Genomic DNA, 12532 nt, shown 5'->3' with positions numbered 1-12532 from the left:
TTTCTATTTCCATATTAACCAATCTTTCGAATGTATCAATTAAACCATCTTGAATTTTGGGGACGAAGACAGATCGATGCTTGATGCCTCCCACTCTACTTGGGGCTACCCGATCTCCAAATAGTTTCTTTAATTTAATTTGCCTGACCAATTTATATAAATCCTCTCTTGTTTTGAAGCTATCATAAACTCCGGTGGGTACAAATCCCAAACCTTTGTTTAAAACATGGATATCAATCTCCGTTAACCTCCTGTCAGACAAATTAAAGACTAGGTCCGAAACCTCCCCCATCTGGGCCTGTTGCTCTTCCCTAAAAAAGTACCAGTACGTTGATTGCCATAAGCTACGTCTCTGTTCCTAAGTGTCCTGACATTCCGATGTTCATCCCCAGACAGGTCAGTGTCGGACGGATCTGTTGTGTCAAAATCCGAACCAGCTTCCCTGACACCGCCCCAAGTCACGCGCTTTTTATTGCGTTGCGGTTCCTGTTTGTCCTCCCACAAGGAAATCTTTCCGTTGCTATAATCCCTGCGGTCCCTGGTCAGTTTTTAGTCCCCGGTGGGTGGACACTCCTAGACTTTAAATTTTCGTTTATCACAACGTTTACGTGTGCCTGAAATAAAGGAAAAGATTGTTTCGTTCATCACAACGTTTACTTGTGCCTGAAATAAAGGAAAAGATTGAAATTTGCAACATAACGGTCTGTGCGGCCTTCGCCTTTCTTTTTACGTTTTCAAGACCGTTCCCCTCTTTGACTTTGGCAATCTTCCTGTGGGGCCTGGCTTTTCTGTGTGGCTGGCAGGCTGATGGGTCAGCTGTGGAAATGTGTTCTGAGGTAAAAATTAGACCAAGGAAACTGCAGATAGTTGAAGAAAATCAGTACAAGACTCCTGAAAAGGGATTTTATATAAAAGTCAGTATGGCAGCTGAATTTTTAAATGTTCATGGGGAGATGGCACACGACCTTTCTAGGGGTCATTTCAATATGAACCTCTCACATGAACCTGCCGAAGGGCCCACCATACCACCCCTCCCTCAGTCCAACTCCACCTCATACCTCTTGCAGCAATCACCTCTTACTGCCCCCAAGAAGCCTCCTGGCAGACATTCTGTAAGATATACTGATGCTAAAAGGAGGAAACAACTTAGAGATGCAGCAAAGAATTATGTACATCATAATGCAGTGCACTGAGCAGCAGTGGCCTAGTACCAGCAAGTCCTGAGTCCAAGGGAAAGGTAACCATCCTTGCAGGTCTGGGCACAGTAGTGACAACCCTAGCAGACCTAACAGCCACGATATACCCTGATATCATCAGTATCATGAAGAAGCCCATGGACAGGCTGTGAAAGTGTGCCACTCTGACCCCCAAGAAAGACAAGACTGCCATCATTAATGAAACACAACTTAGCTCCCTCGAAGGGGCAGAAATGGAGTACACATCTGTGGACTCAGTGGTGCAAATGGATGATGTGGTCAGGGCCAGATCTACGGTTGCCAGCAACCAGGGCAACCGTAGTCAGGCTCTATGCACGTGCGCTATGCACGCGCGCTCTCCTGGTGCTGCATGATGACATCACTCCCGTGACGTCATCACACTGGTGTGCCCCCCCGCCCCCGCAGCAAGCCAGCTGTCCCGGCACGCCATGGAGCTGGTGGTGGCGGCGGCAGTGCGAGTGGCTCGGAGGCTGCCTGCGCCATTCACCTGCTCCGCAGGACAAGGGGGCGGCCAGCTTGCCGCGCGCCCCTTGTCCTGGGGAAAGGCGAATGGCTCTGACAGCCTCCCAGCCACTCACGCTGCTGCTGCTGCCGCCGCCGCCGCCAGCTCCACAGCATGCCGGGACAGCCGGCTTGCCGTGGGGGTGGGGGGAAAAGGCGAACGGCGTGGGTGGCTGGGAGGCTGCCGCGCCATTCGCCTTTCCCCAGGCACATTCCCGGGGCTGGCAACTGCACCCGGCGCCCCCTCTTTGGCAGCACCGCCTGCAGACTACCCCCCCTGCTCCCCTGTCGATCTGGCCCTGGATGTGGTCCACTATCCTGTGGAGTTACTCAACATGCTCAACCCTCCTGGCTTCCAAGTGGGGGCTCCAAAGTGGGGGAAAACCATCAATGAGGTCTACAAAGAGGTCCTTCAGTAGGAAAAGGTTGTACGTATTTTTCACTTTATTTACTGCACTACAATCTTTTTCTTTTAAAAATCTCTTCAGTAAATGTTACATTTCGAAATTCACTTCATCAGTTTTAGGCATCAACATGCTTGGCTTTATTCAAACGCTTTTGTGAAGCTTGGGTACTATGCTATTATACTACAAAACCAACTCACCCCCCCCAACCAAAAATGTTATTTACCCATAAATATTATAACTGGATTTAAAGTCGTTAAATACTGTAGCGAAGCTAGTATTAATATATAATAAACTGTTAGCATTCACAATATTTTTTTCATGATTTTCAGACACGTACACACATATTTTCATAAGGAGAATGTAATATTTGTAATAAGGCACATTCAAAATGATTGGATATTCCACAAAAATATAAAAAAGTAATAATTTTCACAGATTTATTTACCAAGCAAAACTGAATTAGATTAATTTGATAAAAAATATCTTCAGAATTCCTTAGTGAAGCTGCAACTTTTTAGCACCCCTCATATTTGGATTTTGAAAGTTGAAAAATTTGACACACCCTACCAAAGCATGGTATAATGTCATATAGACCACTCTTCAAAGCAGCTATTTTCTCCAGAGGAACTGATCTCCAAACTATGGAGATCAGTTCCCCCTTCTTCCTGTCCCACGAAGGCTGGCAATCCTATTTGCATCCCTGATCCTTCTTTTTAACAACAGAAAGTGGACCCTGTCTTGTAGGAAAAGGGACACACTCTTTTCAAACAAATGCAACTTCTTTTTCTACTTGTGGCGTACATTGGGGCGGGAGGAGTGAGCCTGAGGCCTGCAACCAGCCTCATCACACAGTGAGGTGAATTGAAACACTGTCATCTGAACAGACCCTAGACCACATGCATCCTCATTATATTTACCATCATTAAAGCGAGCATACTGAGCAAGATCCTTCTGATTTAAAACCACATAAATAATACATTTCTGATGAGGCTATATAATATTGTTTGAGAAAGTATAGAAACATCATTAAGAAGGACAACAAATTTAGAATGGCACATGGAAACCCTGCGACTAGACTTAATTGATGACTTTTCTATTTCCTGTAGACGTGCCCCGTCTTACTCAGCTCCTCTATCGCGTGATTTATATTCTTTTTCTTTGCTTCCCTAGCTTCCTTTCCTGCCTGCTGCTCTTCTCCTACACACAGAGATAATTCACCCTTGTGGCTGTTATGTCCAGCTGTGCTTTCAAAGACTGAAAATCTTTGAAAGCTTTCAAACCAAAGTGAAACCTTTTTCAGATTTCAAATCATTACCAGTCTACATACCATACATATAGAACCATAACCTGTTTGTTTGTTTGCTTATTATTATTATGGTCCTTAGACCAAACATACAAAAATAAACCCATATTTGAAACATTACATATTTTAGATCAAAAGTTTAAAAACAGTTTAAAATCAGATTTGCATCTAGGAGATATTTCACACTCGGTGTTTACCGCGCTGTCAAGTAGAAGTCACGCCGATGGAGGTGGCTGCGGATTTCCCCCCTGTCCTTTCACACTTGTACTAATCCCCGAATCAGCCTCCCGAGATTTTTTTCACATTACCAGAGATACCCCGTCTTAGCCGCGGAATTTCCGGGCTCTCAATTAAAAAACAAAACTAACCAAAAAAGCACGCATGCGTGGAAACGTTTCGCCGGGTTTTTTTTTTGGTTTTTTTAAATACCGCGCCTGCGGCGTCAGCAGGCAAGCTAGAGAAGGGTTTGAGTCTTCTCTTCCTACGCTTTATTCTGTTTTCCCAGCCATAGCCGCTGTCTTCTTAGGCGCGCCGTTCTTTAGCTTAGTGCCCCTCTTGCCAAAGAGAGCTCATTAACCCCCCCCTTTAATACAGAGGTGGAATCTAGCTGAGAGGAGTCCCCCGTGCATGGTTGCTCGTTTAATTTGGGTCACGGGTGGGATTCATACGTGAGTTGCAGGCGCCCAATAAAAGTGTGTGAGTGCATGCTGAACACAGACATCACAGTACAGCGACCAAGGTTTAAATATGATCCTGGTTACTTATTCAGAGGACCTTGAAAAGTGTGTCTGCGGATCATCCCCGTAATGCTCCTGGTGAGCCGGGTTCATCAAACAGGCCATTCATTCAACTCCTGTTGGATGCTTTTGGGGAGAATGTCCCAGCAATAACGCATTTATACCCCGTGTTGTGGAACGTCTCATATTTGTTCCCTCCCACCTAGAAGTTATACTTTCAACCACCTTCTCCTGCCCACTCTGCCCAGAAAGGGGGAGGGGGGGTGGCTAATGACCAAGTCATCTGTCAGTTCTTACTACCAGTGGACATGGAACGTCAGCTGACAAACGGCACAGATGGGACCAAGGTTGTTGATCCTCATGTTACAATGTGAAATGCAGCAGACTGTGCGTTCTGCCACACGACAGACAGCTTAAAAGTCCACTTGACAGCAATGAGGCAGAGACGCTTCAAGACTTGCTTTCCCACTTCCTGCATCGAAGCAGCATGTCATATGACCATTGGTTCCATCTGTGCCTTTTGTCACTTGTGGGTCCTCTGTTTGTTTCTGCTATGTGACTTGATCCACAACATGAAAGATGCTATTGCATCTAGTGTGATCAGGGGAACAGGCTTCTTTTGACCGTGTGGATAAATTCAAGATGAGGATGCCAGGGGAGGTGACGTGTGGGTCTGTCAACTTATGGTTCTAGAGTCTGCTGCAAGCTGCGGCTTCTCCCTGGATTTCTGTCATGCAGTAACAGTATGTCAATAGATTTTCACCTTGACAACTGTTCCATGTTTGCTTGCTCCACTGGACTGATAGTTCAGGAAACAACATAAACCTATGTTATGAATGACTCTGTGGGGCATCTTTTTCAATTTTTCCCCAAGATAGGGACCGGTGGGGTGGTTGCCTAACTGCTTCAATTAACTAACATCTTGAGGTGTTCTCATGTTTACCCATCACAGACACATACGGCCTTGTCAACTATTGAAACCGAGCCATGATAGATGTTAAGTGTCAAGCATAATAAATAGATTGCTCGTGAGCTGCGGGGACACCTCTGAAAAATTCTCAGTCCATAACAACGTTTAACACACACAATGTCTTATTTTTTAACATTGAAAACAGATTTATTTATCAGAAACAAATAACACAGACTTCCCAACACCGAGGAACAAAAATCTTGTCACTGATTCAAAATTCCAATTTTGCATGACATTAGAACCACACAGCGATTAGAAAAAAATGAAAATAAGATCTTGCTTTTGCTGTTCATGAGAAATTATTATCCACATTGCAAACAACTTCAACATGATTCATAAAGCACTGGAAATAATTGACATGTGAGAGTTGTCAATTGTAATCTTTCCTTCCATTACGTTATTTTTAAACATACATTTTTTTTCTTTCTGAAACAAAGTAAAATATTGCTTAAACATTCTTCAAGCTGACATAACACTGGCTAATTCTTCTTGTCATCTCCTGATTGCTCTGCTCCTGAGCTGCGATGACCTCGCTCAAGTGCAGAAACCTTTTTCTTTAGAGAACTCAGTTCTTTGTGAAGGCTTCTATTGCTTCTCTCCAATCGGCATATTCTTTCATGGTATCTTCCCACTGTTGAGAAACAGCAAAAAAATTTAGTTCTTCATAAAGAGATGGGTTTCGACATTGCGAGAACTTTGCGGTTATCAAAACTACACCAGTGACAAACAATTTTTTTTAATCCTTGTGGAAAACTTGAAGGCCATTCCTGGCATTTTTAAAGGTTTGAAAATATCCACAAAACAATCACCAGGTACGGTTGGTGGTGTCGAGATGGCTCCAGAGAACAAAATCAAACAGAGTCCAGTTGTACCCTTGATACTGACCCATTTAATTTAAGCGTAAGTTGTCGTTATGAGTTGCGCTCTTTGTACGTTGCATAGTGGGTCAAAAGATAATGGTTAGGTGCATAAAAGGAGTGGACACTGTGGGGTAGATGCTTACATTTCCATCTGATATGCCAATGCAACCATATTCTTATGATATTGAGATCATTTTGCCCATGATAAGGTACATGGAAGCCAAGCTATAACTACATGTTTGCAAATTGCAAAAGAGTATGGCCTCACCTCCCAGACCAACCGAAACTAATGCAGCAAAATCTGTGGAGAAACATAGCTCTCACCACTGGACGCATCTGACGGAGAGATGTGTGTTCCACGAAAGCCGATATTTTGGCTTTTGATGTTCACAGTTCTCTTTGTCAAACTTTATCTGGTGGGGAGAGCCCTGGTTATCAAAGGAATCCGCAACATTGGAAGTGGTTGTTCTCGGAGGTGCCGGAGGAGTCTCTTTTATTCTGCAACCGCAGACTAACGTGGCCACTCCTATGACCCATTACAGGGATGGACTGATCTGCATACCAGGGGGAGATGTTTGCATCCACATATTGGAAGGAGTTGTTTGAATCCACCCTGCACCCACCACGCGTTCAAAACCTATGAAAAATGTATCCTTTGTGCCTACTTGCATCTGCCAAATAGTCCAGTGATTCATGAAATGTGCTTCAATTACATCGGTTATGTCAATAGTTTTGAACGGACACTATTTGATTATGTGACCACAGACTAAAACTGATGACTTATCTGGATCTATGAATCCACATATCAATGACTCGGTGAATGTTTCCCTACTGACTTCCATACGTGATGTGGGATTGGTACTGTCGCGCCTGATCTGAGCCGCGTGATCAGAAACACCACACCAAACTCTGCCTCAAGTTTTCCTTGGAATAGTCATACTTACTTCTTGATAGACATAGAGATTGTATTCCCAGCATACTACGATAGATCTCGGCAATATCAGCGGATTGGTCTTTATTTGGCATCATGTCACGCAAACCTCCCGCTGAAGTATCACCTGCAAAATTCAAGTCAGTCAATATTTTAGGCAGATATTGAAGTGTCACCCAGCAAAATAAATCAGCGAAAAATGTATCTCCACTCAAATGTGGCATAGCTAAAACGTGCCTGGGGAAAATGAGAGAACTGGAGTTCCCTCTGCATCCTCGGTTCTGCCTTCCTCAACGGCGTTTCTGTCCTCATCCTCAGCATCAGAAGAAGTTGTTTCCACAATTATGCGAAGTTTGTGCTCAGCGCTCATGGCATACTTTCTCACTGCGGCACCACTGTGTGTTGCTAAAGAAGCTAGAAAGAGAAAAGGTTTTGTTAGAAATTTCCAGAGGAATCCCACATCTGAAGGTTGTGCAAGTGTTGGCAAGGCTGTAGTTTGAGCCTAGGCTTGATATCTTTAGAGCCGCAGTGTGTTTTGTTCAAGGAATGAACTGATCTCCTCATCACCACATGTTGGGCATTGTTTACGTTCACGATGATGAAGGATGGAAGATAAGTCACCACTTTGGGTTATCAAGACTTTGGACTGCTGATACAGAGACAATTTTTTCTGCCGGAGAAACCGCGCAGAAGATAACAGCCTTAGGCACAGGAAAAAACAAAGGAAACAAGATAATGGGAACACTGCTAAACACCCTTGAAAAATAAAGGCTGAAATTGTTTTCTAGTGATGAGAGCTATATCAAGAGATCGTGTTCACTTCACGTACCACTCAAGAAACGTTGACAAGGTGTTAGTTGTACTCCTCTCACCTTCAAAGGAGTCATCATGGAGAACAAATATGTTTTGTTTTCGCTGAGAGTGGATCTGGTTACCTTGATGGTTTTTTTCCCAGGCAATAGTGCTTTGATTGGCAAAATAATGGCCATTCATTCCTGCAGAATCTCATGCAATCCCACAATTTTCAGAGCAGCTCTTGATGGCACGTGTGAACCACACAAAAAATTACCTGAGGTACTCGGTTGTGGAGATACATCTCCGGGCATTATGGTTTCAGGAGCAGTCATGTCATCAGTTGCTTCTTCGTGACTATTGCCGGAAGATATAACGATTACGGTTTCTTCAGTTTCTAGGCGATGAGATCCACTGTCATCTGTTCTTTCTCTCTCTGAAGCTAGTGATTCAATACAGCAGAATTCCAATTAATGATCTTGTTATTGGTACATGGAATACACCACTCACTTCTCAAAGTACTTGGACAAGAAAGCAAATTTTTAAAATTGCACCATTTTCTGATCTGATGACGGATCAAAAAACAAATTAAAAATGGTGGCTGTGTTTGGAGTTCATGACTTCCTAAGAATCCTGTCGATGGTTTTTGAATTAGTTTGCCATGGGTAAACTCTAGTAAGCTAACAATCACATAAAAAGTTAAACTTACCTTGAGGAAATGCTGCTGTATTGATTTTTGCTGGGTCTTCAGTTGTCACTCCAAGAGGTGCATAGGCTTGCGCATCAGATTCTGCTGCACTTGATGATTCCACTGCAACAGTTTCTGAATTCTCATCATCCTCAGATGAAGTTTCTTCAATCTTGACTGCTCTTTCACAGATAATCTCTGAAATGAAAAATCATTTGAACAATGGTAAAAACCGGAATGATCGCCCTGATAATGTTTCCCTTTGCTTACTTTGCTTTTTATGATCCAGGCATTCAGTTAAGGGGATCAAACAGGATGCATAGCATAAAAGTGGTGACCGGGGGAATTGCATATTAACATGAAAGATGCTTTTGAGGAGATGGTATTTCTCTAAGAACACTCTATGGCTTTCCAATCGTGACAAATAATTCGAAGATTAAAATTAGAGCGTGACAAACAGAAGGTTGACTTCAAAAAACACCCATTTGTTAATGAGGAATGAAGTCTCTTTGAGAACATGCCACTAAAAAGGTGTCATTAAACATGGGGGACTTGCATGGTCCGCCATGGAACGGGGGGGGGGGTTCAAAAAACTCACCATCATGAGGTCTTTCTTGACATCGAGGCCTCCCTGCCGCCTTCCAGATTAGCATCATCGCGTTGTGCACCCTAATTCTACGACTGCTTCTAGGAATGCATTGCAGTGCCTCCATTGATGAAATGAAATCGGACTTCAGTTTTTGGAATTTGCTTCGACACTGGTTGGCCGTTCGATGAAAGCCGCGACTGCGTAGCACTCTTGAAAGAAATCGATAGATGCCGCGGTTGCTTGATTGCGTGCTGGCCATTAACCGAGATGCATGCCCACTCCTCCGAACAACCCTCAGAAGAAGAGATACCTCCTCCACTTCCCAGACATTTCCACGACGCCGGGAAATCATTTTGCACCAAGTGCACTGCGCCACACACAAATTCCAAAAAGTTCTCTCAAGAGTGATTGGTCTCCCATTTCATCCGCCCGCCCCCTCAACGATTTTAGCCAATCGTCTTAGTGCCCGCCAAAAACATGGAATGTTCTCAAGTAAAAATTTATTTTGGTGGACAGATCAAGTAGAGGCTTATGATAATTTCTCAGAAGCGTGTGGACTTGTGACTGTGACATTGAAGTGTAATTTTGTTTAATTCGTGGTGAACACAGATAAACCATTTTAAAAAAAAATCTAGGACAAGATTTCCTACCCTACCGCACCGTTTTTTACTCTTTCGTGGATGGATGAACGTGAAACTCGAGTTCTTTTCCATCACGTGACTAGTAAAGGGGAAAGAAATTGTGGGAACCGAACAAGACAGTGGTGCGTGTGCGAATTGACAGGGCAAAGAATCACACAACGCTTTAGACTGACTGCATTCCTTGTGCTTGAAAAAAACGGGACCAAGTACTTTTTTTTTAATAAAACAAAGCGCTACTTCACAAAACATACATACCGCTATTTATTTTTTCTGATAGGTGTTTCAGAGTCAGGAAAACTGGACTGGGGAGGGGGTCAACACATCAATCCACTGTAATCCGCCCCTCTTAATTTTGCTCCATCACATGTGTAGTCATCGCTTTAGTTCGACATTTGAGTGGAAGAACTGGTCAATCTGCTCCTGCAAGTCTACTCTATGCTCTTTGCCCTAAAAGACACAAGCACAACTATCCCTAGCAAATGTCCTTCCTCCCCTCTAGGAAGTCATGATTTTTCTCCCGCCAAAAATGTGGCCACGATGATAGGCTGGCCAACTTGGGCGGGAGTTTTCCTTGGAACTGTGCGTTCTCCACTCTTGTGAACACATTTCTCTCACGGCATACTTTGGAATTGCGGAGGATTTTTTGAGCCCGATTTTATTCTGCTGAATTATGTCTGCGGTCCGAGCATTGGCACTGGCCTTGCTTCACATCATCTTTATCTATATTCAGCGATCGATCGATGCCTGCAACAGTTACTGGATGCGAGTGGTTAGAAGAAGGAGAATGCTTAGGAAATCACTTGCACTGAGGTGCATACCTCCGCCTTTATGGAGAACAAGGAGAACAGCAATGAACAGAGCACGTTTTCTCGCTGTAGCCGGAATCAGAGTCCCCCGTCGCTACTGGATTTATCCCCGTAGCAGGGACTGGTGGGACAATTTCGTCACTGCCATATGGGATGACCAGCTGTGGATTGAAAATTTTCGTATGACCAGGGAGACTTTCAATGAATTGGTTCATTCCATAGGGCACCGACTTTCCCGTCAGCGCACCAGACTTCGCAATCCAATCTCTGTGGAGATGAGAGTCGCCATAGCACTTTGGTATCTTGCCAACTGTTCGACTTACCGTCAATGCATGAACCAATTCGGAGTGGGTATTTCAACAGTGGCAGGAATCGTCTTGGAGGTCTGCTTGGCGATAGAATTGGAGCTACTCAGTAGAGTCGTGTGCCTTGGACCTGATGTGGCGAGGGTGAGTACGCACTCATCTCCCAGAGTAACAGTCTCCATTCAAACTGTACTGGTCAAAGATTACAATTTGAAGCACAAAAAACTATGTTGCTGACATGTAGGCAATGAGCTGCACCTTTAAACCAATTTTATCGTGCCATGAGCTTTCGAGAGTCGCGGTTCCCTTTTTTCTTGTGCGTTTGAACAAGCGAACTGTGATTCTCAAAAGCTTGAGCTACAGTAAAATTTGCAAGTGCTGAGGGTTCTACTGTACTCTTTTTTATTTCACTAGTACAGACTACGGCTAACTCCTCTGGATTCTGGAGATGTGAGACTGCCTCAGCGCTGTAGTGAGAAGATTATGAATATAGGCGGTGGGAGAAAGAGGGGATTCTCTCTAACAGCAATCTTGTTTTTTTCTCTTTCATTGCAGATTATGTCTGGATTTCAGAAACTTGGCTTTCCTCATTGCATTGGTGCAGTTGATGGCACCCATGTTGCCATTTGCAAATTTAAAGGCCGTGGACGGGAGTACATCAACCGCAAGAAATTCAATTCCATTCTCATCCAGGGCACGGTGGACCATACTGGAAGATTCATTGATGCAGAGGTTGGCTGGAGTGGGCGGAACCATGACGCCTTTGTTTTTGTGAATTCTGCAATTTGTACGGCAATGGATGCGGGGGTGTTTGTGCCAGGCAACCCCAGTCTTACAATAGAGGGTGTAACCGTGCCACCACTCATCATATCTGATGCAGCCTACCCCATGAGAAGGTGGCTGATGAAGCCCTTCAATAGGCCCCACACTCCCGCAGAAGCATACTTTGACCGCTGCCTCACCAGAGCTAGGACCATAGTGGAAAGATGTTTCGGACGTTTGAAGGGGCGCTGGAGGTGTTTGAGGTCACAGCTTATGGTTGCGGAGGAGAATGTGACCTGCATAGCTACCGCGTGTGTGGTGCTACATAACATTTGTGAATTGAAAGGTCATGGCATTCCAGAGGATGATTCTCCCGTGAGGCCTGTGGAGGTGGATGAGGAATCTCTTGAACTCCCTGTGGGAGACAGAAGGCACCGGGAGGAGGGGAAGTTGGTGCGCGATGCCCTTGCACGCCACATGTTTCGAAACAGAGAAATCTAACAATATAAAAAGCTCTTCAGTCTGATTGTGAAAAAATCTGTGGTTGAACTAAGAAACGATTGTTGCATGTTCAGAGGTTGGACTCACGGTTTCAAAAAATGTTTCTTGTTGGTTTTGCCTTGATTGGATGTGTCATGCATTCAGTTGCAAGTGCTGGATTCCTATGAAACATGGTTTGTTAGAAAGCTTTGTTTAGAGATTCAATGATGATCTAATGAGTGAATTCTCATTGTTCCATTCCTGTTTTGAAATAAATTTTTATAACATCATGGTAAGAAATGTTCTGTTCGGTGGGCATCAAGTGAGCAGGAGGGGTTTCCACAAAGAGGGAAAGTGAAAAAAAGGGTTCATCATTGCACAGCCCAGGGGTGCCAAGATGGTCAGCACACTGTTGAATGCTAGCTTATCCGTGTGAAACAGCATCAGATCCACAAACACCCTCCCCCAACGTCACACTTCCACAGTGTTCCCTGCGATGGGAACCACCTACAGAACAAAGGAAAAATGACAACTACACACCAA

General features: G+C 44.2%; 2 protein-coding genes across 3 annotated transcripts in view; both read right to left on the bottom strand.

Annotated features, from left to right (window-relative positions):
• Nucleotides 1-12532, bottom strand: part of DAB1 (DAB adaptor protein 1) — a 321139-nt gene that overhangs the window by 165094 nt on the left and 143513 nt on the right. The window lies entirely within an intron of this gene.
• Nucleotides 6768-11995, bottom strand: LOC129330062 (uncharacterized). The gene is made up of 4 exons (XM_054979926.1): nt 9005-11995; nt 8428-8604; nt 7996-8160; nt 6768-7340 (listed from the first exon to the last, which is right to left on the bottom strand). Exons 1-4 carry the CDS (start codon nt 9345-9347, stop codon nt 7153-7155), a joined length of 873 nt encoding a protein of 290 aa, XP_054835901.1. The 5' UTR covers nt 9348-11995; the 3' UTR covers nt 6768-7152.

This window comes from Eublepharis macularius, chromosome 5, assembly GCF_028583425.1.
Source record: "Eublepharis macularius isolate TG4126 chromosome 5, MPM_Emac_v1.0, whole genome shotgun sequence".
In the NCBI taxonomy this organism is placed as follows: Eukaryota; Metazoa; Chordata; class Lepidosauria; order Squamata; family Eublepharidae; genus Eublepharis; species Eublepharis macularius.
The sequence above is the reverse complement of the archived record's forward strand: the minus strand, read 5'-3'. Positions and strand labels throughout refer to the sequence as shown.